The sequence below is a fragment of the Mesoplodon densirostris genome, chromosome 3, assembly GCF_025265405.1.
Source record: "Mesoplodon densirostris isolate mMesDen1 chromosome 3, mMesDen1 primary haplotype, whole genome shotgun sequence".
In the NCBI taxonomy this organism is placed as follows: Eukaryota; Metazoa; Chordata; class Mammalia; order Artiodactyla; family Ziphiidae; genus Mesoplodon; species Mesoplodon densirostris.
The window spans coordinates 73,919,026-73,946,913 of NC_082663.1; the positions used below are offsets into that span (position 1 = coordinate 73,919,026).

A 27,888-nucleotide genomic window follows, 5' to 3' on the forward strand; every position below is an offset into this window, starting at 1 on the left:
TATTTGAAATATCACCACTGTTACATTATTCTCTACTGATTTTTTTGTTAAATTTCTAGTGGATAACTCTTTCTGTAATATTCTAGGAGGCTCACAACATTTAAAGTGCCTCAAATTATTACTATGACCTATCTCCCCAAACCACGTGTTTCCCCCTAACATACACTTCTACAAGGAAGAAGAACCCACCAATATCTGGAAAATCTGTCTCCACTGTTTCCTGGTGAATCACAGAACATTCCTTTATACAGCTAAAACAGAGCTTTAAATGATTTCTGTGGCTTACAGTTTCCTATTTTCATCACTGTGACGTTTAATTGAGTGATAATTATCTTAACAGATCAAAATTCCAAAATTTAAATCTTTCACTTTGTCAAGAAGTTAGATGATTCAAACTATATTCAATTAGTTTAAGAAAGAAATATCCAGATTTAACTGTCATAACTTAAGACACCAAAAGTGTTACAGAACATAATATTGAATACATGAGGATAAATGAGTCTATATGCACAATATTTTTCCCTCCAAACTGAAAGACATGACTCATGAAAAAGGAATTATGCCTATCCTGAGTCACCATTTTGTACTGAAACATCAAATGTCAAACTTGTAATGGAAAAATGTGCTCTTCTATTGCAATTTATATTTCAATTTTCGTTTCTGAAACCAACCGTGTACAGAGAAAAGATTTAAGAAAGATACTCTCGAGGGTTAGCAGACATTTGGAATCAAAATAAACAGAAAATTTACCAAATTTTAAAATACTAAAAAATAAACATTTTATTAAGGAAAGTCTGAAAAACATGTGCACCAAAACAGAAGTGACTACTAATGCTAAATAAAAAACCTTCAAAAAATGTGTACCACATGATTCAATTTTTTAAACTTTATATATAAAAGCTATATTATAAATACAAAGCTAAACTATTAGAGTACTAACAATACTGTTCATATAAAGAAACCTAACAGTAGTAAAATATGAATACATAAGATGCTTATTTTTGGTCCTTTTGGAAAAAAGAACTAAGTTGTTTTTTTTTTAAACATGGCTTCAGGCACAAAAATAGAATATAAGATGATAACTGCAACATTCTTAGTGTTTATCCTTGTAATTCTTTAAATGTCACCAGTCATAATAGCAATGAATTCCTCTTGATTTACTGTGGTAAGAAAGAAAATGTAAGTCAGAAATACAAATTTTTTTCAGAGAACACTATTACTATTTTACCAAGTATCTTTAAATTTCATATTATACAAAATTCTTAATAAACCAAGACATAGCTTTTTGCTTTTACTTCTTTGCTAGGAAGTTGAATACGTTAATTAAATTGAACTTCATGAATACAAAAATACATAAAATATAATAAACAATATAAATTAATATTCTATAGTATTAGCTAAGAAAAAGACATAGTAGTATATAAGTTACAAAAAATCCATCATAATCATAATATTTATACACACTTAATAGCTTTAAAAACTTAAAATTTTAAATTTCTTAGATAAACTCTCTTGATAATCGTTACTGTACTAGTTCATTTAGCAAACCCTTTCTTAGTAAATAAGCTTAAATATATCACACATGTAAGTTAGAATTCTGAAGGATAAAAATATATTAGAATTAGAAAAAAAGTCAAGTCATTGTTTTTTGGAACTTTTATATATTTAAAAGCCTATTTTAAAGAAAAACTAATTGAAACATAGTTAAAGAAAAAAATACTGCAAAAAATAAGCTATAGGGAGTTAAGAGGAATGAGCCATCCAGGAGCCGATAAAGAACCATGAATTCATGCATTCAATATGAAACACCTACAAGACACTATGATAGACACAGTAGAACAGAATACAAAACCTGTAATACAAAACTGAAAATACTTCCAGTGATTTTATAAATTACAGTACTGATCTTTTAACCTTTGCAGTTAAACAAATACATTTCAGTATCTTATGAAAGCTATGACCCCTCTCTCCCTAGTTAAAAAAATATATCAAAATATATAAAAATTTTAAACAATTTCATCAATATGTATCTTTATTTAAGAACCCCTGATTTAGAAAAATCTAGAGTGAGGCATCTAGACCAAAACAGGAAACAAGGGTATATTTTTAAGAAAAACAACATAAGGAAAGCAGCCTTGGAATGATCTGACTACACATTATTTTAACAGCATAATAGAGCCATGATTAAAATATTCAAAATCTGAAAAGTACTTATGTTTTGTTACTTAAAGATCTAAAACTTTTTCCCCTCAATTTGTAAAATCTCAATACTCAAATTCCAAATTAAGCTTCATATAGTTCTAAAACAAAGCAACTCAATATTTATATTATTTATATGTAAACACTGTAAAGCACTGTAGCATTTCAGAAGTATTTTAAACTATTCCATAACTTCATACCTAAAAACAAAATACTTAAGTCCAAAAAAGTGAACCTAAAAGCTGAAGGGAAGAAAGTGGCTAAGGAATTTAAACTAGCTCCTTTATCGTCAGTGAGACTTTCAGACAATTAGGAGAATCTGCGATGCCTTTATACATTTGGTTTTATAACCTTCTCTATCAAGTTCCTTGATGTAAGGAACACAATACCTACCTTAAAATAGGCATTTGATAAAATATATATTGACTCAAACATATATGACACTTCATTTTTTTCTACACTGCCTTTTTAAACAAAATTTTCATAAATCAATCATTTCATAGGGTAAATCTTATTACATGTCATTAAAATAAAAAATTTTAGAGAAATTAAGTACCTTAATTTCTTAAAGCCAGAGACCATCTGGCTTTGAGGGGAAAAAACAAATTTTAATATCTGAAGTGTCAGTTGAATATTTTACTGACACACTATTTCCCATAATAGTATGCAATTTTAAAAACTCCATAAACAGGGCTTCCCTGGTGGCGCAGTGGTTGAGAGTCCGCCTGCCGATGCAGGGGACACGGGTTCGTGCCCCGATCCCGGAAGATCCCACATGCCGCGGAGCGGCTGGGCCCGCGAGCCATGGCCGCGGAGCCTGTGTGTCCGGAGCCTGTGCTCCGCAACGGGAGAGGCCACAGCAGTGAGAGGCCCGCGTACAGCAAAAAAAAAAAAAAAACTCCATAAACATAGAAACCTAATTAATATTTTACTTTATAGCACAAGAGGCAATACAGTGTTAATGGTTAAAAGCATATTCTTTGTCATTATGGAGGTATGAGTTTAAGTCTGGCTCTGTAATAACCTTGCACAGGTTATTAAACTCTCAGAGCTTTAGTTTCCTCATCTATATATATGCATGTATCCTATGCATAAATGGGTATAACATTGTATTCACTTCACAAAAGCTATTATGTAAATTAAGTGACATAATCCACAATGTAACATGCTAAGCACAGAATCTAACATATATAAAGTACTAAACAAATGTTAACATTCATCATAATTATTTAGAAGATGGTCCACTTTGGTTTTTTAGATGTTGCTTCCACTTTTCCAAAATGATTTACTGTATTTTATATATCTTGGGAGGGATTCTTTCTATATCATTACCACAGCTGTATTTATATTTTGTATTATGTCTACTTTCCTTTAATTCCTCATTCACCATGTTTATTATTCTATATATACAATAAAAAAATTTTTCATTGCTCTCAAATACTGAAGTGTGAAAAATTCGTAAAAACAGAACAATTACTGAAGTCCAAAAAAGGTAGCAAAGTATTATGATCTTTACCAGTTTAACATATACAAAGAAAGCAGGTTAGTTATATCTAAGAAAAACTCTGCCTACAGTCCAAAAACAAAAAAAAAACAGATTAAGTGATCAGATTAATAAATTATTATAAAATCTAACTTCCCACTTTTTCAAAAATGGGCAGATTTTCAGATAGCTACAGAGACCCAATATAAATTAAGGCAGTAACCCAAAGCCACACTAAATAGATTAGGGTTGGAGTTTGCATTGTTTCTGAATATGAAAATGCCTTTCAATAATAATTTTCTGGACTTGCCACAATAACAGCTATCCTTAGTATATCTCATTTGAGAAGTAGATAATGTCAAATAGCTATATAAACTCTGCAATCAATCACAATAGCATTTAAATATAACTGAAAAAAGCAGTATATGTATGCATGTGCAATACTATTATTATTATATTATAATATTATAATATTATAATATTATTATAATATATAATTATATATAAATAATATATATATAATATATAATTATATAAAAAAATATATATTTATATAAATATATAAATATATATTATAATAATATATAATATATAATATAATTATAATATTATAATATTATTTGTATGGTCTACAGACAATATTTGATGCATACATGAACTCCCAGAACCTGCACAATACCTCAGAAGGCCTCCACCCCTAGATACCCACATCTCAGATTGGAAACTACTGGATTAGACTATTTTAATATGATAAGACCACCCTCCTATCCCCCCAAAAAAAGACAAGTCTTAACAATAAAAGATTATGTGTCAGGTGTATTTTATTTGTAATCAATCACTTGGAAAAAAGAAAAAAAAGTGTTATTTGCCTGTTATTTTATTTGTAATCAATCACTTGGAAAAAAGAAAAAAAAAGTGTTATTTGCCTGTTAGTCATGTGAATAAATGACAGTAGGATGCCCAAGCAACAGTTGTACAGTGACTTAAAGTGGAATAATGCAAGCAGTGAGGACCATAGAAATGTTTTAACGATGCACTAAAATAAATCTCCCAGCAATGGAGCACAGGTGTGAACTCAAATTCAAAAGCAGCAGGTAGAGCGGTCTAGCAAGGGATGCAAGAAATGGACACATTTTCTAAGAAAAGTTTCACATGAAGTTTGAATTTAAGAACAGGCTACTAACTGGTATTTTATTCTAATGTCAAATGAAGCTAATAACTAAAACCTAACTTGCATGAGCCTAGTACAGGAAAAAGAAGCTGTTTATAACTCTGGTCGTTTGACACATAAGTAGCTGGAGTATGAAAAAGACATACCAAGATTCTCTCTACCACTGAAGAGAGTACCTTTACATAAAAGAACTCATTTAAAGCTAATTTACGGTAATAATCAACAGCTAGGGAAGACACAAACATTTTTTAACTATGAAGACAGCAGATTATAAATCCAAATATTAGAATTACAGCTTAAGAAGTCCTTTAAGTTTTCTCAAGTTTTAATCATCTCTGTTTTAAAATATAACTAACTATATCGATACCCTTCAAAGAGCTAGTACTAAAAATAGAAAAGTTGTATAATGCTCAAATAATAGTCACATAAATATAATTAGAAAGCACAATAATGCACAATTCTAATGGACAATCTGAGCTGATAACTATTTGCTACTGTCTTATCTCCTTATTGAAGCATGCCAGTATTTCCAAGGTTTTAGATATATATATATTTTTTTAATGTAAAAATGAATAGTTGGTACTATAGCAACATATATCTACTGTAATGCACACTCCTGCTCGCTGCTTAAGTCAACAAACGTCAGAGTACTCATCATGTTCAAGAAAATGCAGGAGAATATAAAGATGAAGAAGAAAAAGGAAAACAAGTTTACGTTTAATGCTAGGCACCTTCAGTTATCTTCATTTAATACTCACAACCATCAGGAAAGGTATTACCATTCTGATTTTTATAAATAGGAAAACTTAGACTCAGACAATGTTAAAAACTTGCACAAAATTACAGAGCTACTAAGTAACTGGCAGAGATTAAATTCAAATCCAGGTCTGTATGATTTTAAAGCCTCAGGCCTTTCACACTATATGATTCCAAACTACTCTTCAATGGCTCACAATATAACTGGAGAGACACACATGTATATAACTAACAGAAGGCAGTGTACAAAAGGTCAAAATAGTTTATTTCTCTAAATGTTATGGGCCCTTAATGGAAATCTCATAATTTATAAACAGAAACCACTGAGGGAGGCTTTTGACAAAAAGATGGAGTTTAAAATGAACCTGAGAGAACGACTAACATTTTAGCAGACAGCAATTGGCAATTAGAGCATTCTAGGATTAAAGAATAGCGTGATGAAAGGCACAGCATAAAAAGATAGGACAGAGTATATTTTGTCAAAGTGTGTATACTATATGGGAGGTGAGGGTTAAAGTAGAAAGTAGAAGAATACAGTGGGAAATAAAACTAGATAATTATGGTATGACAGATCATAGAAGACTTTGGACTTTACTCCATAGGCACTGAAGAATCATCATAAGTGTTTGAACAGGAAAATGACATCACCAAACCTGCATTTTAGGAAAAGAATGCTGCTAGAACAAATTAGGAAGAGAAAAGAGGCTTATAGGCATAGAGGGCAATTAGGAGGCTACAAGAGACTGTAAAGTCAGTGAGAGCAGGGACAACATCAGCCTCTTTCATTGGGTAGCACCAGTCAGCACACAGAACACTGTACCCAGCAGGCATTCAAGGAAATAATGAACAAAGCTATGATAACATTCCTACAAAGAAATTAGGGCCTGAATTAGGACAGTAGCAGTAAACAAAGAAATAAAACAGATTAAAAATATTTGGAGGGTAGACTCAACAGAACTTAGACACGCATGTAGGTTGAGGAAGAAGACATTAAAGGCTGAAATTTTACTGAGTGGCTGAAATTTTGGAAATATTTCACCTCAAAGAAAAGTAAAGCAATTTCTTGAAGTGTGGAAGCTCATACTATAATCTGTATAGTTGGTTTTAAAGGTCTGCTTCATTCTAAACTGAGTATGTGAAATATTTATGCAAAACTCCCACTATAGGATGAAAAACATTTACACTAAATAGATAGTTTGCAAAGGGTCTTGAAAATCATTTAGTTTTAGAAAAAATTACTATATGTGTACAGTAGGCATATTTGGAATATATGTTTTACTCAAAACTTACTTTCTCCATCACCATCTTTATCAAATTCTTCTATCATAGCCCGAAGTTCTTCATCACTCATGTTTTCACCCAATTCTCTGGCAACACGTCGCAAATTCCTCAGGCTTATTTTACCTGAATCATCATCATCAAATAGTTTAAATGCCTTCAATATTTCTTCATGTGGATCTCTTTCCAATATCCAGTCTGTCACTACAGTTAAAAAAATATGAAAAGTAAACCTTTATAGTCTCAAAGGCATTCATTTGTGAAATCAACTAATTATTAGATGAGAATTAAAGCTATGAATCTGTCAACATTTAGTTTGACAATAAAAATGCCAAAGTCCAAAAGCCCAAAGAGATAAACAGAAAATTAGAAAAACCAAATCCATATTTTAAAATTTAACCTTTACATTATCAACAATTTATCCTATTATAAGAATAAGCATAACTATATCACACAGAAGCAAAATTTTGAAAACTACATTTATACCATATTTATTTAAGTTTTACTATTATCAAGAATTGTACTAGGCTCCACTGACATCAAGCACACAAGTCTAGGAGTTTGTAACCTAGTTGTAGAGATGATATACCAACAAAACAATTAAAACCAACTAGATAAAAGTTGTTTGCTGGCTAAACTTAGTAATACTGATTGTTCTTCAAATTTAATACAACTTGAAAAGAAACAAAAAACCCCCGACAAATTTATAAAATTAACTGCCACCACTGATACAGACACAATCTCAGACAGTAGATGAAAATTCCACTCATATCGTCATGATTTAAAAGAACCTCTGGGGCTTCCTTGGTGGCGCAGTAGTTGAGAGTCCGCCTGCCGATGCAAGGGACACCGGTTCGTGCCCCGGTCCGGGAAGATCCCACATGCCGCGGAGCGGCTGGGCCCGTGAGCCACGGCCGCTGAGCCTGCGCGTCCGGAGCCTGTGCTCCGCAACGGGAGAGGCCACAGCAGTGAGAGGCCCGCGTACCACAAAAAAAAAAAAAAAAAAAGATAATACCTATCAAACAGCTAAATTAAAATTAAATGTGAGTAATTTCAGGCCTCAATAGTAGTAATTATTTTAAAATACTAAATGTAATAATATATAATAGAGTCAACTTAATATTTTCAATATAACCACAGTCTTTAATCAATAGCCATAATAACAGAAATTTTTAAATCTGTGGTATAAAATTTTTTAAGTTACTAGATAAAATTCTGAAAATATCAAAGGAAATATCTCTGAAGTAATTCTACATGCTAGTCTACCACTACAACAAGACGTATTTATGACCTTCACTGTCCCATTAAAAATAACTCAGTCCTGGGCTTCCCTGGTGGCGCAGTGGTTGAGAGTCCGCCTGCCGATGCAGGGGACACTGGTTCGTGCCCCGGTCTGGGAAGATCCCACATGCCACGGAGCGGCTGGGCCCGTGAGCCATGGCCGCTGAGCCTGCGCGTGCGGAGCCTGTACTCCGCAACAGCAGAGGCCACAACAGTGTGAGGCCCACGTATGGCAAATAAATAAATAAATAAATAATAATAATAATAATAATAACTCAGTCCCGTTGAGGTTTACAGAATCACTAAAAATTTGTAAATGCTTATAGATGGAAAATACTGGAATATTTAATGTACCCAAAAGAAAAATACAATCCAAGCCCCCACAAATAGTTGTTTTGCTGCTGTTTTCATCATATTTGGTTGAATAAGCTTTAGAATAAGCACCTATTCAAGCTAATGTTAAATCATCTACACATATATTCAATAGTTTTCTTTTATCCATTAATTTTATACAAAAAGTCTTCCAAGTAACTAATTGAAGTATATTACTATAAGTATGCAAATCATCAAAGCTCATAAATATTCAGTTAAAAAGGAGTTGGCATATATACAGCCATAACACCAAAATAAAATACCACACTTAACTCTATGGCTCATACTCAACTTATTTTGAATTTAGTCCCAACAAAAAAGCAGGACAAGGAAAAAAAAAGTGTTAAGAAATTTTCTTCACCAATTAAATAATTTACATGACAGGTGAACCAAAAAAGCAGCTTGCTGAAAATATTAATGTATTTAAAGAAGCAACAGGGTGATCTGGGGAACAGATGGGGCTCCAAGATGTATAAATTCCTATCCCACTGGTGCTTTAATTGTGTAAGTTACTTCAGATTTATGTGTCTATATAATCTTTTATCAATACTTTGTCTTAGAATGCACCTTTTCTTTGGAACTATAAATACCCATCATTCTGGACAGCTAAAACATTGTAACTTTATGGTGACTATCCTCCATGCCTTCATCTTCTATTCTTATTCTACAAAGTAGAATTATAAGAAATACATTTATTTTTCAATGAAAATAAAGCGACTGACATACAAGCAGTAAAGATGGGTTCAATCTATTTTACAAATTTCTGTCCATGTAACTCAATTTTCAAATGATTTAATTATACTCTCAGAAATGTACTTACTCAAAATAGGCCTTATACATTATAACAATCACTTAATAAAGCAAATTCAAAAACATCACATTAAAACTTTAAATCCAGTTACTTATATCCTAGAGTACTGAGGTTACCACCTTTTTTACTCTTGAATGTACCGCTTTTCTTTTTATTCTCACCACCCTCAGCATAAAAAGTCTATTACAGTTATCCCTCAGTTTCCATGGTATCCATGGGGGATTGGTTCCAGGACTCCCCTCAGACACCAAAATCTGGGACAGATAGCATTTGCATATAATCTATGTACATCCTCCTGTATACTTTAAATCATCTCTAGATTACTTATAATACCTAATATAATGTAAATGCTATGTAAATAGTTGTAAATATGATGTAAATGCTATGTAAATAATTGCCAGGCACTCAGCAAATTCAAGTTTAGCTCCTTGGAACTTTCTGGAATTTTTTTTTCCTAATATTTTCAATCCACAGAAGCAGAACCCAGGGACAGAGAGGGCCAACTGTATCTTCTGCCTGCAATCTCTTCCCTCCAACAAATCTTTAATAATCTGGACAGTTACCTCTCTAAAACATACTATCTCCTCTTCTTTAAAGACTGACATAGATCCTCTGCTAACTAAAATCCAAACCCTGTGTTATGCAAGACTTTACCTAGCTGGCCCAGTCCTACCTTTCCAGTTATTTCCCTATCCTCTAGAGCAGGAGGCTAACTGAAGTTTTCTGAACATGCTATATGTCTGCTATTACTCCTTGTTGTTGCTGTTTTCTCTGCTTAGAATGCCTTTCTATACCCCTCCCACAATTTTCCCCTTGTGATGAAATCCTATTCCTGTTCCCAAAGCCTAAATTAAAAATCCCCTCTGCAAAGTCTTCAATTGCTCTAGATCAGGAATTGACAAACTTTCCTGCCAAAGACCAGACAGTAAATATTTTAGGCTTTTTTTTTTTTTTTTTTCTTTTTGCGGTATGTGGGCCTCTCACTGTTGTGGCCTCTCCCGTTGCGGAGCACAGGCTCCGGATGCGCAGGCCCAGCGGCCATGGCTCACGGGCCCAGCCGCTCCGCGGCATATGGGATCCTCCCAGACCGGGGCACGAACCCGTATCCCCTGCATCGGCAGGCGGACTCCTAACCACTGCGCCACCAGGGAGGCCCATTTTAGGCTTTTTTTGAGGGGGAGCGAGGGAGCATAAGGTCTCTGTCTCAACCACTCACTCTGTCATGGTACCACAAAAGCAGCATAAAACAATGGATGTGGCAGGGATTTCCCTGGTGGGGCAGTGGTTAAGAACCCACCTGCCAATGCAGAGGACACAGGTTCGAGCCCTAGTCCGGGAAAGATCCCACATGCCACGGAGCAACTAAGCTCATGCACCACAACTACTGAAGCCGACGTGCCTAGAGCCCGTGTTCTGCAACATGGGAAGCCACCGCAAGGGGTAGCTCCTGCTTGCCACACCCAGAGAAAACCCGCACGCAGCAACGAAGACCCAACGCAGCCAAAAATAAATAAATAAATAAATAATTTTTTTAAAAAAAAAGAATGGATGTGGCAGCATACAGCCAACAGCTGAATTTGGCCCAAGGGCTGCAGTATGCCACTACTGCCCTATACAAAATTATAAGTTACCACAGAGCATCACAGCTTGTTATCACCCGCATTTAAATTGTAAGCTCCTTGAAAGAAGAACCTCTTAGTAACTTTTGATTAATTCCCCTCCCTCACCCCAGCACAGTACTGAATGCCAAAAAATTCAGCAAATGTTTGCTAAGCAAAACAAAAAACAATATAATATTCTATTCTAAATAGGCAATGAAATAATAAATAGTACATGCCAAAAATAGATGAGTACAAATAGCTGACTTATCTTGGTCTTACTTTAAAGCAGCAATTCCTAAAACACCTGTAACTCACTAGCCTCAGGCTGTCTAAATTCTAAACTTACATTAAGTATATTTTAATACTTTTTTCTAGCATTGGAAAGAATATGAAGTGCCAAACTTTATCTAGAAATACCTGTAAATATCTGTGGAAAAATATCCTTAAACAGTAATAGATAGTAGATAAAAGTAAGATTCAAATATTCTGATTTAGAGTTATTTGTCCCAAATTATAAAACACTTATTCATCTGTGGCCAGTTACTATTTAAGAATGATCAAAAAATGGGGAAAGTAATAGTTTTTGATTATTTGATTCCCAAACAGTAATAAAATTTTATTTGACAGTTGATATTCTCAATAGGTAACCTTAGGATAGTTAAAGTATGTACTAAGCCTGCCAAATGGTTGATCTTTGAAAGTGAGGCTGAAGTTTACTCATGACCATTTATTCTAGAAGGAACCCAGTATTTCTGTTCTGTTAATAACATAGAAGAGATGCAGGGTCAGGAAAGGTAGAGTTACATGGGACTCTGGCTTCAACTGCTAATAAAATCAGAATTTTAAAACTGTATTCACCTAAGATGAAATGTTTTGTAAAATTACTAGAGGTAAATAGTGCTTAAAATAACCTAAAACTACAGGAAAAAGGTAATGAGAAAATATAAATACATAGAGAAGAATACTTTTTATGTTCCAGTGATATACATATTTTCCAGCCATTGAAACAAAGACTAATTTTTGAAGTAATAATAACAACAAACCCTTAATAGAACTTACTACATACTAGGCCCTTTTCTAAGTGCTTTACATAGTTTTAGCTTAGTTATTCCTCCTAAGAACCCTATGAGATAATACAACTATACCCATTTTATAGCTGAAAATGAGGCACAGAGAAGTAAAATGACCAAGTTACAAGCTAGTAAGTGGCAAAACCAAGATCTAAACCCAGGCAACCTGGTTCCAAAATGTCCATGCTAAAACACTACACTGTACCAAATGTACCTGAATTATAGCTCTTTCCTAGTAGTATCATTTCTACTGTATCCTGATCCTTGTTTCAATAAACAATCTAAGTTGAAACTTGAACTAAGATCATAAACCCCAGAAAGCTTCAATGCTGGGAAAATAAAGATGGCTCTCTACCTCTTCTCAAGTAAATAATTCTACGAACTAGAGAAAAAAAAAAAAAAAGAATATGCTCTCCAAAGGGACAAGCTGCCTCTCTAAATAGTCATCTATTAGTTCATAAATTGGGGATCTTCTGTGCAGTGCTTTTTTTTGTCTTTTAGACTTATTTGTTCTTTAATTTCTTTTTTCCTTGCTTTTGGTTTGAATTTTCAGATTTAAAAGAAATTACAAATGATAGAATCTATTTTTCCACACGTACTGCCATTTCTTTTCGTTTCTCATATTACTTCTTGTTGAATATTTAAAATAAAGGGTTTGTGTGTATGTATGTGTGTAACTGAATTTTCCTAGATTTTTAAAATATCTAAAAATAACCAAATAATATGCTGATACTATAACCCAGTGGGTTGTTCTAAAATGTTTTCTCCTGCTCCCAGTCTGCCAACTGCCTCCCTTACCACAATCTTCTCCCCACCAGCAACTTTAAAGAGATGACTTTATTCATTGAGATCAAGGTCATCCAGAGTAGGTAGCCCCTCATAAGCTTTGTCAACCTGAAGGCATGCACTTCATCTACAGCTAAAGATACCAACTGCTACCAATTTCCTCTCCTTCCACTTTGCCAACAAAAATCACATACTAGGATGGTCCTGGGAAATATTTTCCAAACAAAAATATACCAAATTTTATCTTTTACTGTGAGAAATAATTTTTTGGTCACTCTTTTAGTTTTATCACATAATATAGGTACATATTACATGGAAAGACATCTTCCCGGGAGAAGCTACAGAACAGTTCCTTGGTTAAAATCTTCAGAACAAAAGACAAAAAGATAAATCCCATTTACAGTGAAGCTATAAATCTTATTTTTTCTTTGAAAATCAGCAAAAAAAAAGAGTACCAAAAAAACCCGAAAATAAGATCCACATTACACAGCAATGTTCAATAGCAAAATTCCATAACCCAGAGACTTTAAAAAATATTGATAGTAACCAGATAACTTCCTAACAAACTGCTGATTACAAAGACTATTGTAAAAATAGTCTTTACAATATTGTAAAATACACACCAACTTCATTAAAATCTTCAAAGGTGATTTTCCCTGTGGCTTCTCTGTCATAATCTTTAAGAATCTTCAGTACATCAGCTTTTTTTACATCAAACCCCAAGGCTCTCATTGCCACCTTTTGGATTAAAAGGGAAAAGCAAATTATAAACATTTTTTACAAAAGAAGTGAATTCCAATTCTTAAATAAGTTTTTACTATTTAAAAAGACAATACATCAATAAAACACACTCTTTTGCATGTTTTATGTCTCTAAAATAACAGTGATAGTTCTTCTTCATTACTGAAATTAAATGGCAATTTTTTTCATTTATATATCCCTTGTTTAATGACAAACTAATCAGTGAGTATTTATAAAATACATTCTACAATGTACTGACTTTAGTGCACAGATAATTTTAATAAGTTATTTTTTCTCAAAGGATTAACAAACAAATCCAAAAAAAGGCACAGCATAAATATTAAAAAGTTATACAATAGAAGAGATTTTAAAAATTAAAATAAGAATTTTCATCAGACTCGACATGATTAGTTATCAAGTAAATGGTCTAAGAACCTGACCTTAGAGAAAGAAGAGATCTAGTTACTAGGAACAAGGAAGGAGAGATGTTACTGGTTAAAGAAGCCTTATTTGGAGAGATTCGAGTTGTTCCTCGAATCATATGTGGATGAAGTAGAGTAGAAGGGCATTTAGAAAAGAATGACTAGTATTAAAACACACACAGAAATAAAGAATAGTCTTGGAGGCAATGAACAAAGCAGTTTACCTTACCTGAATGGGAAAAGATCAGGCGGAAGAAAGCAGCTAGCAAATGAGAAAAGTAGGTGGTAGTAAAAGTGTGGAGGGCATTCAATACAAATGAAAAAAATCTGAACTTTACCCAGTGTACAATGAGGAGCCACTAAGGGTTTATGAGCAATGAATAGTATGATGAAAGAATTTTAGAAAGACGAATCTAATGATAGTGTATAGGAAATGGAGAAACCATTTAGGAAGTTCCAGATATAAAATAAGATCCCAAACCAAGATAATAAGAATAGCAACAAATGGAAGAGACATTATAAAGGAAGAATGGATTGAAGCTGGGTAACTAAAACAGTGGAAAAGTGAGCTAAAGAGATACAAAAATATTATCTTTCGCATTGTGCTGAGTTTAAGACCCAAACTACCTTAAACACCAATTTCCCCTTGGTTCTTTATAAAATTCTAAAACCTAAAATTGACATTTTTTCCCCATTAGCATTGTGTCAACATCAGACATCACTTATGTTGTTTGCACCAGAGAAAATAGGTTGAGACTGTTAATAACATGCTCAAATTAAAAAACAAATTAATACTCCCTCAGTCTGAAAAATCAATGGATCACCAAACCAAACAAAACAAAACAAAACATAGTGGGAAGAGGAATATAGTTTGAACTGTTTAAGACCTATAGTTTCAAATTTTTTAAGTATGTGAGTAGAAAATAAGCCCCTCCATAGGAATATATTTTTACAGTTAAAATACTATTCATTTTACCATGTGAAAAGGAGTTTCTAAAAAGATATGTTTTGAGTACTATTCAATTTTATTATAGCACCTAACGGTAAATGTTTAAAATGGTTTCATATTTCCAAAACCAGTTTAATTAAAACATTTAAAAATATATTTTAAATCAACTGTCAAAAATGCAAATCATTTTAACAAAAAAAGATATATTTTATATATATTACCTTTAATTCATGATAATCTATTGCTTCATCTTTGTCTGTGTCAAAAAGTTCAAAAGCATCTTTAATTTCTTGTTTCTGTTCTTCAGAGAGTTCTCTTCTTTTTTTCCTCTTTGTTTTGTCTACTACAAGCTCATTTCTATGAAATGATAAGAAAAAAGTCTATTTAGTCCACTTTAATCCTATTCTCCTAGGCTTCTAAATAATAAAATTCCAAAAATGCAATAAAAATTAGCCAATGAATAATTTTCTAAATTTCGAAAAAGGAAGTGTTTTGTAAAAATATAAAGAAATTTTCCCTATGTGAGTCAAAGCCCTGCTCATTTTATAGTCTAGGTTGCTATAAATGTGTACTTCCTAAACTGAAAAGTGTTACAGGTTATTAAAAGAAATGAGGACCTAGCTTTCCCTCTTCCTCGCTTTGTATTTATTCCCACTAATATTACTGTGGAAGAAACAAGAACTGTGAATAAGAAACACTAGTTTTATGTCAGAAACCCCAACAAAAAACAAAGCAACCATATTCCCATCTTTCTACAATATAGACTGTTAAAAAAAAAAAAAGAATTCAATTCACAACTGATGATCACTATAGATTAGGTTTACTTTTATAGTGCTTATAATTATCAAAATCATTGTAAAAAACATCTAATTCATCAATTAACTTACTATTTTGGCACTGTGGGTTAAAAATGTTTTCAGATTACACATTTTTAAGTTTGGCACTTCTTTGTAATTTCTCCCATTAATATTAACAAATCAGCCAAAATAATGAACCTAAGCATACCATGAATACTAAACACCAAAAAAAGTACATAATATTTGTGCTAATTCTATATAATAATGTGAAGAGGCAATAGTCTTGTAAATCTCACTTAACATATACATCTAGACTTAATTTCTCATAAATTCTGAAAAAACTTTAAGAAAGTAATTTACTGTAAAAGCCAGAAATGTCTTCCTTAAGAGGTGCCGATCTAAGTGTTCCAAGTTTTCAAATGGGGCTACAAAACTTGTATAAGAACAAGTTTTGAAACGAAAGAATTCTATAAATTTAAAAAATGTAAAACCCAGTGGAGTTTATTTATTTGCATTTGAAGTTGTTTTGTTCTCTGAAATCTACCCCGAAAAAGGCAAGAGACGACTAAAAATGACCAAAAGAGGTATGATAAAGCTGAGGAAGTTCTTTCACAAGAGACCTGACTTCACACAAACTTGCAACTCCCAGGGGTCATTCTCTTCCCAAGATTCTGAAGGGGCAAGTTCGCAACCCACCAACAGCTGACCCCATCCAAGGATACCACGATTATCCCTTATTAGAACTCGGTACCTTTTTAGTCTGACGTAACTACAGACATTTTTAAGGTAAAACTTCTGGCTGGGGTTGGGGCGGAGGCAACAAACAGTGCGTTAGAGGTTGTAACCGAAGGAAAGGTAAAGAAGCTGAAGACATTTAAGAAACTAAGCGATTACCAACTATAATCACTAAAATGTGTCTCCGATTATACCGTAAAGCCTGGCCGCAGGAGAAGAGCGAGGAGTGGGTTTTGTGTTATTTCCAAAATTTATGGGTAAGTATGTTAGCAGGAGGTCAGCGAGCTGGAAGCCGCTGACAAGGAACTGAAACAAGGGATGCTCCAAGGCCTGGTTTCCCGCAAACACCGCGCATAGAAACCTCGCGATATTTCACTGCCTCCTCGAGACTAAGACAGCCCACCTTTTTGGCGGTCCAAAGCCCAACGGCCTGACAAAAATGACCACCTCAGCAGAAGTGTGCGGAGCTCACCAGAGCCTCCAGGGTGAGGGGTCCGGGCCCGGGAAGGTTGGCCAAAGATCTCTCCTCTCGTCCCAAACTGCATTCCCTTCCTCGCCTCGGCCCCAAGCTGCCTCCCTTCCACACACAGCCGCCCTGGGGCCCGCGGCGGGGTGTGAAGAGCATTGCCGCCTGCTCATTACCGACCTCAGAGCTAAACTCATGTTCTCTTCGGACAGAGACGTTCCTCTCGAGAACGATTTTAACCCCTACCCAATGCAGCACGACTTCCACAAGCCGTTCAACAGACACCAACGACCTCCGCGGCCTCAAGCACCTCCCACAAGGTAAACACGTCTGAGCTGGATTGGTTGAAATCGCTAATGTCCTGCCCATTGAGGCGAAAGCGTCACTAGTCCTCTGCTCTCATTGGGCGTATTTCGCGTCAATCAAAGAGATCTCCCTGCCGGCCTCCCCCGCTACGCCTCCGGCCCTTTAGATTGGCCTATTGCTTTTCCTCCGTAATCCTTTGCGAAGCGAGGGTCTGAGTGTCTGTTTGGCTCTTCGGTCGGAAGGTGGCTGAGCAAGGCCTCAGGGGAGAGGGCCTGCGGCTTGTGGGCCAGTGTCGGGAGACGGGGCGGGAAGGGAAGGGGAGAAAGACGCCGCAGGCTGTCCTCTGGCTAGAAGGAAGGAGAGGCTTACGAAAGAGGTCTGCGAAATTTGACTGCCTTGTGTTCTACGTTTTTGGTTGATTTAAGTATATGGGGAGTTTGTTTAAAACGCAGATTTAAATATCCCTCATTTTGATTCTAGTAGGTGTGAATCTGCGTTGTTTTTTTTTTTCTTACAAACGCCAAGTGATTCTGAGGCAGGTGCTATGGATTATACTTTGATAAGCACTGGGTTGAATTATTAAGCAATTTACGGTGGAGCTGTACCTAAAGGGCCATTTGCTCCCCTCTTCCTCCTTTGAACGTTTTTGTCCTTATTTCCAAGGTCTGTAAGCTGCTTATACACATGATGTTACCTTCACTTACCTAACCAAGTCTCTTGAAGCTCACTTGGGTATTTAATATCTTTACCTGTTCATCTCTCCTACTAATCTTGAAGGCCAGGATTATACCTTTCATTTAACGCTATTCCTAGATGTTCAATAAATATTTGTTGCACTGAATGGAATCTTGCTGTGAAAACTCACAAAGTACTGAGCTAAACTGAAAATCTCATAAAGGAATGAAATTGCCTGAGGGTAGGTGTCGAGCCGGGGAAGGAGGAAGATATATAAACCCTGTGGTATAAATATAAAGGGATACATGTACAGGTTTAGAGAAGGGAGAGAACACAGCAGGGTAGAAGAAAGACTTCTTGAAGGAGATGACATATATGTTAGGCCTAGAAGGATGAGCTAAATTTTGTTAAGTAAAGATGGTATGATGGAATAAAGCTAAATAAAAAATAATATTTACAGGATAGCCCCCCGAAAAAACAAAAGTAGAAAACTTCAAATTGTCTTTATAAATCACCTTTGAGTCTAAAAGGACAGTAAAATTGCAATTACGTACTTGAACATAATGACAATGAAAAAACTATGTATTAAAATTGTAAGATAGAGACCAAGCTATAGAAGAAAATTATTATTAAATACGAATGAAAATAAACCAAACATTTATTTGAATATTTTAGAAATGAAGAACAAAATTAATTGAAATTAGGAAGAAGAAATTCCTAAAGATAAAACAATAACAAAAGAATTAGAAAACAGGTTTTAAAAAGAAAATTGTTAAAATAGTAAATTGGTAAGATATTCTCATAATCTAATAATAAACTGGTTTTTGGCAATACCAATAAAATTGACAGAGTTAGAGAAGTGTAACAGGAAAGGGAATATTGTCACTAATAAAGTTGGTAGTTTAAAAGGGAGGTTTAAAAATTATTAAACTACTTTATACAACTTCATTCTGCCAATAAATATTAATACCAAAATGAAATAGTCACTTTTCAAGGAAAACAAAGATAAGGACTCAAAAAAGGTAGAAAACTGATTTAGGTTAATAGCTATAGACAGGACTTTAAAATGATGCCAAAGTTCTGTATCACGAGATAAAAAGGCATCCAGCCTACTCAGATGTATGGGTGAGTTTTAAAAATTCTTAAAGAGCCAATTCTTGTGCTTTAAATCCAAAGCATCATGGCGAGCTTCTTAGCTTAATTTTTGAAACTAGCACAACCCTTAGCGTCTTAAAAAGCATTTAAAGTACTGAATGCATGCTCCATGATGAGAGTGTGTGCATGTTGCTCACCATTGTATGTGTTGGCCTCATATTAGATATTCATTAGTGAACATATGTGCAAAAGTCCTAGATAGTGACAAAATGAATTTGGCATTGTCTTAAGGAACATTTCACTATAACCAAGTAGTGTTTATTTTAAAAATGCGAAGATAGTTCAAAATGTAAGTCTGTATTAATTAATCATAACTAATTAATAATAATTCTAGGTTAAGGTGATCATCTCAAATGTCCAAAAAAACACTGGAAAATACTCAATACCCAGTCCTAACAAAATACATATTAATAAACCAAGTATAAAAGATACTTTTTTTTTTAACATGACGAGTAATGTACCTAGTAAAATGTTAGTGTTTTTCACACCTGGTCTCTGAAACACTAGAATTTTGTGAGATGTTTATGGTCATTTCGTGGAGAATGGATTTTGTGGGCAAATAATTTGGGAAAATAGAATATGGTAATCAGAATGGTAAGTCCAGAGCCAGAGCCAAAAGTAGATAAAACTCCTGATTTAAGAAGATAGTAGCATTAGTATTTGTTTAGTCTTCCTCCTGAAACCTTAATGAAACAATAGTAGAGAAATTAATTTCTAATACTGAAGTGACCTGGAGAAAAACCATCAGCAGACAAGATATTTCGAAAAATATTTGAAAGATCTAAAGAAACATGGAAGCCTGTTAACAAATGACACAGATCATCAAAGTGGCCTCTCAGAATTTGCAGGAGATGACTAAAGGTTCAGAGAGAGTTGATCTGACTGGCAGAGTCCCAGAGAGACCCTAGGATTAGAGTTATACAGTAGAGGGTGGAAATGAGAAGAGGGCTAAATACAAAATGTAAATTTAAAAGCTCTTTAGGAAACCACTACACTTCAGTTTCTCCAGATTCCTCTCTTCATTATTCTTTCTCTTCACCTCTGTCTAGAACCCCACTCTTAAAAAAATGAATGAAAAATCAAAACCCGTCAGCGATAGGAAGAAAATCAATGGCATGAAAGATAAAACTATGGAAAAGAAACAGCTATCTAGGAAGACTGAGCTTAGGAACCGAAAGAAATTCATAATAAATTAATAATATTAAGCTTTCTAAGAGGTGGTCAAAAAAATACTGTATTGGAGAATGGGATACTTTGAAAAAGGAACATCCTGACAGTAAGAAAAGACTTGAAAATAAATGATTGCAGAAATTAAAATTTTAATACAATGGTGAGATGGCTTAATTGAGGAAATATTTCAGAACATATAGCATTCAGACAAAAACATGGAAAAATTGAAAAAACGTGGAGGATTAATTCAATAGGTCCATCATATGATTAACAGGAATTCCAGAAAGAGAGAGCAATAACTGGAGAAGAGGCAGAAAACTATCAAAGTACTAAATACTTGAAGAAAAATTTCAAGGTACTGAAGAGTAGCACAAGTCTCCACATTGATAGATATTCCTAGTGCTGAACAAAATAAATGGTAAAGAAACCACACCTAGCCACATCAACAAGACATTTTATAACATCAAAAAGAAAAGAAAAAGGCCTAAAAGCTTTCAGAGACAAGAATCTGATCTGTAAAAGAATAATAATTGAATTAGCATTAGATTTCTTATCAGAAACATTAGATAGATGACAATACCATCAAAATTGTAAGGGGAAATTATTTGAATTTAGGATTCTATTCCCTGTCAAGACAAAAATCAAATGTGAGAACATAATAAAGATTTCAGAAAATTCAGTCATCATTTATGCTGTCTGAGAGGTATACTCCATAAAAATGAGTGAAATAAAAAAATAAGATAGACATAAAAGACAAGAATTATAACCTAGTGTGGGAGGTAGAATGGCTCACCAAAAATGTCCATGCCCTAATTCCTGAAATTTGTGAATATGTTATATTACATTGCAAAAGGAACTTTGCAGGTGTAATTAAGGTTACCAACCTTAAGATCAGGAGCTTCTCCAGTAGGCTCAGTCTAATCACATGAGCCCTAAAAAGCAGGGAACTTTCTCCATGTTGAGGCAGAAGAGGTCAGAGAGATGTGCATAACGAGAAGGACTCAATCCACCACTGTTGGCTTTAAAAAGAAAAAATGATGTTATGAGTCAAGGAAAGTGGGCAGCTTCTAGAAGTTGAGACAACCTCCAGCCAACAGCCAGCAAGGAAACGGGGACCTCAGTCCTACAAAAGCATGGAACTGAATCCTGGCAGCAACCTGATTAAGCTTGGAAGCAGATTCATCCTCAGAGCCTCCAGAAGAGAGCACATCACTTCTGACACCTTGATTTCGGCCTTGTGAGACCCTAAGACTGAGTTGAACCACACTGTACCTAGACTTCTGACCTATAAAACTGAGACATAGTGAGCGGGTGTTGTTTTAAGCCATTGAATTTGTAGTAATCTTTTATGGCAGCAAGAGAAAACTAGTATGTTTCATAATTCAATGAAAAGAGAAAAGGTGAGATACAAAAGGCTTAGAAGGCAATTAGTCTAAAATAAATAGATGGACACCTAGAATGTTTTCAAGAAGAAAAATTGAATGGATTGCAAGCAATAGATAGAAAAAATATATGTGTAAAAGATAAGTATGATAATAAAACCAATAAAACCCCCAAAATACAAAGATTAAAAAATTGAAAGGCAAATAATGAAGTAGGAAAAATACATGAAGGACAAGGAGATGTTATTTTTTATAATATAACTGAAAACTGTTTACTATACAATCTGACCTTGACATGTTCCAAACAAGAAAGAAGTTTATTTTCTTGTTCTCCAATTACTGCTTTCAAGTATACTTTACCCAATCTCTCCTTCCGGTTGCTTCCTGTCTAAGACATATCTTATAGCTTTCTTTTCATGGTTGATTATAAGAATAAGTCCCATTTCTATAATTATGATTTCCTTTCTGGTATTAAAACATCCAATCTTGTCTATGGCAAAATCACATCTAGTCCATTGCTTTTCCCTAATAGTTAGATAAGTTGTATTGGAACTGGGTAACCTTGTGGAAAAAAGATAAAGATGGATTCATACTGTGACAAAGTGAAAGAGCGGCATGGACATATATACACTACCAAATGTAAGGTAGATAGCTAGTGGGAAGCAGCCGCATAGCACAGGGAGATCAGCTCGGTTCTTTGTGACCGCAGGGAGGGGTGGGATAGGGAGGGTGGGAGGGAGACGCAAAAGGGAGGGGATATGGGAACATATGTATATGTATAACTGATTAAATTTGTAAAATAAAAATAAAAAAAAAAAAAAAAAAAAAAAAAAAAAAGATGGATTCATACCACAAACTTAACACCAGGATAAATTTCAAATGGATGAATGATTTAATAATAAGAAATGAAGTATAAAAAAGTACTACAAGAGAGTGTGAGGAAGTGCTTTTATAATATTAAGAGTGGTGAAGTCCTGCCTAAATGCGCCACAAAAGTCAGATGCTATATAAGTGTGTTATAGGTTGAACTGTGTCTCCCCAAAATGCGTATATTGAAGCTCTAACCCTCAATGTAACTACATTTCTTGGTAGGTTTTTTTTTGTTTTTGTTTTTTTAAAGCTGTGGTTTTCTTTTTTTTTTTTAAGATGTTGGGGGTAGGAGTTTATTAATTAATTTATTTATTTTTGCTGTGTTGGTTCTTCATTTCTGTGCGAGGGCTTTCTCTAGTCGTGGCAAGCGGGGGCCACTCTTCATCGCGGTGCATGGGCCTCTCTTGTTGCAGAGCACAGGCTCCAGACGCGCAGGCTCAGTAGTTGTGGCTCACGGGCCTAGTTGCTCCGTGGCATGTGGGATCCTCCCAGACCAGGGCTCGAACCCATGTTCCCTGCATTAGCAGGCAGATTCTCAACCACTGCGCCACCAGGGAAGCCCCCGTGGTAGGTTCTTAAAGAGGTAATTAAGGTTAAATGAGGTCACAAGGGTGGAGCCCTAATCCAACAGGACTGATGTCCTTATGAGAAGAGGTTGAGAAACCAGGGATATGTGCACACAGAGAAAAGATCATGTGAGGACACAGCAAGGAGGCAGCCATTTGCAAGCCAGGAGAGAGGCCTCCAGAGAAACCAACCCTGCTGGCACCTGGATCTTAAACATCCAGCCTCCAGAACTGTGAGAAAATAAATTCCTGTTGTTTAAGCCACCCAGTCTGTTGTACAGGGTTGGCCAAAAACTTCATTCAAGTTTTTTCGCTATATCTTATGGAAAAACCTGAACGAACTTTTTGGCCACCCCAATATTTTGTCATGGCAGCCCTAAAAGACTAATACAACACACAAAGATGGACAGATTCTACTATATGATAATGAAACATTTCTGTACAGCAAAAACTCCATTAAGCAAACTAAACAAGCAGACAAAACCATCGAATTCAAGATAAAATAACTGCATTAAAAAAAATTGATTTGTGTTGGAGAACTGTATCTTCATATATTTCTGAAGCAACGCCACATAGATGACTTTCTGGTCCCAAGGGGGAAAATGTAATTTTACCACAGGGTGTCACCAGTCTAATCTAATGGTTTAAGTTAGCATCAGCAACTTGGAGTATTACCAGATATCAAATATCTGGTAATGTAATTAATATGAAGTACCCAACCCAACCTCTTACATCTTTTAGCCAAGAATGTTTAACTTCAATTTTATTAAATTATAATGTTTAATGTTCCATTTTATAGGAAATATAGGAGATAAGGAAACCTCTTTTTTCTTAAAAAAAAAAAGACACCATAAGGAAACAATCAGACGAGTCCAGAAAGTAAAACATTCTACAGGACAAATGGCTATTCTCTTCAACAAGTCAGCGCATGGAGAAAAAGGGGCTGACATAGATCAAAAGGGTCTTAGAAGAGAGTACTGGTTTGGACAAAGCAGCTTTATAAAAGGCATTATGTAGACAATTGAGAAAATTTGAATATGGACAAGGTGATAGATGGACAGGATGACAGGTGATACAAGAAAATTATTTTGTCAGGCATTCTAATAATATTTTGTCAATCTATGAAAGTGTTCTCTTGTTTAGAGATACAAACTAAAGTGTTTAGAGGTGAAATGTTCAAAATATTTGTAGTTTACTTTAAAATACCATACCTAAAGCAGTTAAAAAATTTTTTAGTGCAAAGATAAATTCTATGATGAAGATAAGACAGGAAAGTGAGATAAGAGGTGAGTTGAATACTCAGAGGTTGAGTACTACAAATTTGGGAAGGTCTCTGAGAAACTGACATTCATACTGAGATATAAAATGATTGCCAGCTTTGTTACCTCAGGTCCTGTAAAGTCCAGAAGAAAAGATAGAATTGGGTGTGACAGAGATTAGGAAACATCTGTGAGAATAAGGTGTGGCAAGAAGAAGGCAAGAGAGTCTTCAAACAACAATCCAGTTGTGACACATGGGAAAGGAGAGCAGGAAGGAAGGAAAATTAGGTAGGAAGAGCTTCAGAGTGAAATGTAGTTGTGAGAAAATCTTAGGCCAATGAGGAGCCCCAAAGCAAGAATTGCCCTTTCAAGGAGTCCTGTGTTAGGCAGAAATAGCCTAACACTAGCTCTGATATCCCTGCAGTACTCACTCATTGGCAAGGTGCATCTCAGGATAAGTGTGGTCTCAATGTGAGTGGATCTGAAGGTAGAGCAGCTCAAAGGTAGTAACTAATGATCCTCACAGCAGGTTCTGACCTGGATGCCTTCATTACTGTTGCACAAACCTTGCAAATGTCTGGAGGGAGAGTATATCAAAAAGAGGCAATAGCACAAAGGCCCTAAGATAGGAACAAGATTGGCATATTCAAGGGAAAAAAAGAATTCAATAAGTCTGAAGCACAATGAAAGCGGCAGAGTGGTACAGAAAGGCAGATTGATAAACAGAGTCTTAATCACATAGAACCTAACAGATTATGATAAGGAGATGAATTTTATTTCAAGTGTAATGGAAACCCATCAGCATGTTTTAAGCAGTGAATTATTATGATCTGATTTAGGTTTTAGAGCCAAACTTCCTGAAACAATCTATATACAGCATCCATTTCCTCATATCTCATTTTCTCTGAACCCACAGCAAATCTGGCTTACATCCTTACCTCTCTACTGGAAGAGCTTTTACTAGGTCACCAAAGACTTCTTAATTGCTAAGTTCAATTGCTTCTTTTCAATTCCCATCCTAGTTGTCCCCTGGGTCACATCTGCACATTGACCACTCACTCCGTAAAATTGCTCTCATGGCTGCTTTTTACTACTCCTTCCTTGTTTCCTTTGATGGCTTTTCTTCACCTGCTCCCTAAATATTTATTTTTTACAGAATTATATCCTTAGTACTTCCATGCTATCTCTAGGCCCTCTCATCTCCTAAATTCCAATAATCACATAACATGCTAACAACTCCAAAATTTCTCAAATTTTTTCCTCTAGCCTTCTACTCTTAGTCTTTCCATTTGCATGTTATGCATGTCCATCTTAATGGAAAATAATATACCAAAACAAAAATCTTTTCTCCTAAAAGACTTCTTATGTATTTTCTACATTGGATAATGGCATTGCTAGTCACCTCGTTCACATAACTCATTGGAATAACATTTAACTCCTCACTGTTGTCAAAGAATAATTTTCAAAATGTAAAGATATGACTATTGTACAAATGTAGAATGAATATGAATATGTTTCCAAAATCTATTTAACTCTTTAATCAGGAAACCAGCAAGATGATAAAGCTGGTTTATAGAAAAATTAGAGAAACTGAGTGTACGTAGGTAGTCACAAAAGGTGTGCTGAAATAAATTTGCTAGGTTACAATGTCCTGCAGGTTAATGTTTTTACAAGTCAAAATAAACTGTAGCCTTTGGTGTTACATTCTCTACCAGACAAAAATCATTTGCAAAAATCTACAAGTTAACATTTTACTCAGTTTTAGCCCTAATCAATGGCAAATGTATCAGTGGAGTAGCCCTACTCATACAGTCAGTTGATTCACTACAAAGGCACTAATATCATTCAATGAGAAAAAGATCTTGCAATGAATGGTGCTGCAGCAACCATATGTCACACAAAAGAGAAATGAACCTGATTCTTACAAAAATTGATTTGAGATGGATCATAGACTTATATATGAAAGAAAACATTATAAAGCTTCTAAAAGAAATATAGGAGAATATCTCCATGACTTTAGGGCAGATAAGATTCCTTAAACAGGACTTAAAAACCATTAATCATAAAATTAAAAATTGAAAAATTAGATATCATCAAAATTTTACATTTTTCTCATCAAAGATACCATTAAAAAAGTGAAGAGACAAGCCACAGACTGGGAGAAGACATTTACAGTACATATATCTGACAAAGCATTTCAAATCAATTATAAAACTACAAAAACCAAATAAGAGCATTGGATAAAATATTTGAATCGGCACTTTGCAAGAGTGGATATCTAAGTGGCCAATAAACATATAAAGAGGTGCTCAACAGTATTAGCTCTTAGGAAAATACAAGTTAAAACCACAATGAATATTATCACACATGCACCAAAATGACTAACATTTTAAAAAATGAAAGTTTTTTGAAAGACTATCAATATCACATGCTGGCAAGAATGTGGGCCAACTCTTAAACACTGCTGCTATGAGTGTAAAATAAAGCAGCCACTTTGTAAAATTGTCTGTCTCTAGTAATGTCAAGCTCACTTACCTTATGACACAGCAATTTCATTCCTAGATATATACCCAAGTGAAGTAGTATGTCTCCCTAGAAAGATTTTTACAAGAATGCTTATTGCAGCTTTATTCATAATAACTCCAAACTGGAAATAACCCCAATTTCCATTAACAGGTTAAAGGACAAACAAAGTGAGGTATAGTCATAAAATGGAATACTACCAGTGATAAAAGAAAAATAATAAAGGACAATTCATAGAGTCAACAAAAAGATGGATATTCATGGATATTGTTTTAAGTGAAATAAGTCATATACAAAAGAGTACATGCAAATGAATTTGTAGCACATGATTCCATTTGTATAAAGTTCAACAACAGGCAGAACTAATCAATGTTTGTCTAAATCACAACAGTATTACCTTTGGGTAGGTAGTAGCCGATGGTATGTACTGAAAAGAAGCACAAAGGAACTTTATGGAGTGGTGGAAATATTCTATATCTTGATCTACATGGTGGTTATAAGAGTGTATGCATATGTAAAAATCTTCTAACTGCACAGTTAAGATTACTGTACTTTATGCATTTTATTAGGTATGTTATCCATTAAAAAATATTAGTTTTTCACAGGGTCTTTGGGTGAAAGTTTTGTAGAATTAGGGAATATAGATTGTAAAGGGTTAAAGAATGATGAAGCAGTGATTAACTTCACTTTGAAGAAATTCGGCTATGAAGAGGAGGAGATTAAGGAATTAATAAAAATATCAACAAGTCAAAGAAAGTTTTAAAAATTCCTTTAGAATAGGGAATGCTTTATCAGGGGAGAAGCCAATTGAGAGGTACAGGTCAAAGACAGGAGTGAGGTAGGAGAAAAGAAAGTTGATAACACTAGATGCCTTGGAGTCAAAAGTGCAGGATTATCTAAATAAAGGGAAAGAAGATAGAGTGAAAAAAGAGAGGTAGGGTGAAGATACTCAGAGACCATGAGGTGGAAGATAATTTGAGGGCTTTTACTGTACCTGTTCTCAAACTTCTTAGTAAAATAGGAAGTCAGGACATCTACTAAAAGTCAGGAGGTGGGATGAAAAG

The 27,888-nt window shown here is 34.6% G+C and overlaps 2 protein-coding genes across 3 annotated transcripts in view; one reads left to right on the plus strand and one right to left on the minus strand.

Annotated features, from left to right (window-relative positions):
* Nucleotides 1-940: 940 nt before the first annotated feature.
* Nucleotides 941-17,219, minus strand: CETN3 (centrin 3). Of its 2 annotated transcripts, none has more exons than XM_060093146.1 (5): nt 17,010-17,077; nt 15,142-15,277; nt 13,432-13,546; nt 6,900-7,091; nt 941-1,160 (listed from the first exon to the last, which is right to left on the minus strand). In XM_060093146.1, the coding sequence occupies exons 1-5, from the start codon at nt 17,075-17,077 to the stop codon at nt 1,117-1,119; spliced, it is 555 nt and encodes a 184-aa protein (XP_059949129.1). In that variant the 3' UTR covers nt 941-1,116. The 2 variants fall into 2 exon arrangements, with proteins under 2 accessions (XP_059949129.1, XP_059949127.1); XM_060093144.1 differs by lacking the exon at nt 17,010-17,077 and adding an exon at nt 17,099-17,219 and having other exon boundaries at nt 947-1,160.
* Nucleotides 16,909-27,888, plus strand: part of POLR3G (RNA polymerase III subunit G) — a 97,760-nt gene continuing 86,780 nt past the window's right edge. Inside the window, exon 1 of the mRNA XM_060093142.1 lies at nt 16,909-17,238. The gene's annotated coding sequence lies outside the window, so the exon portion shown is untranslated. The remainder of the gene's footprint in view (nt 17,239-27,888) is intronic.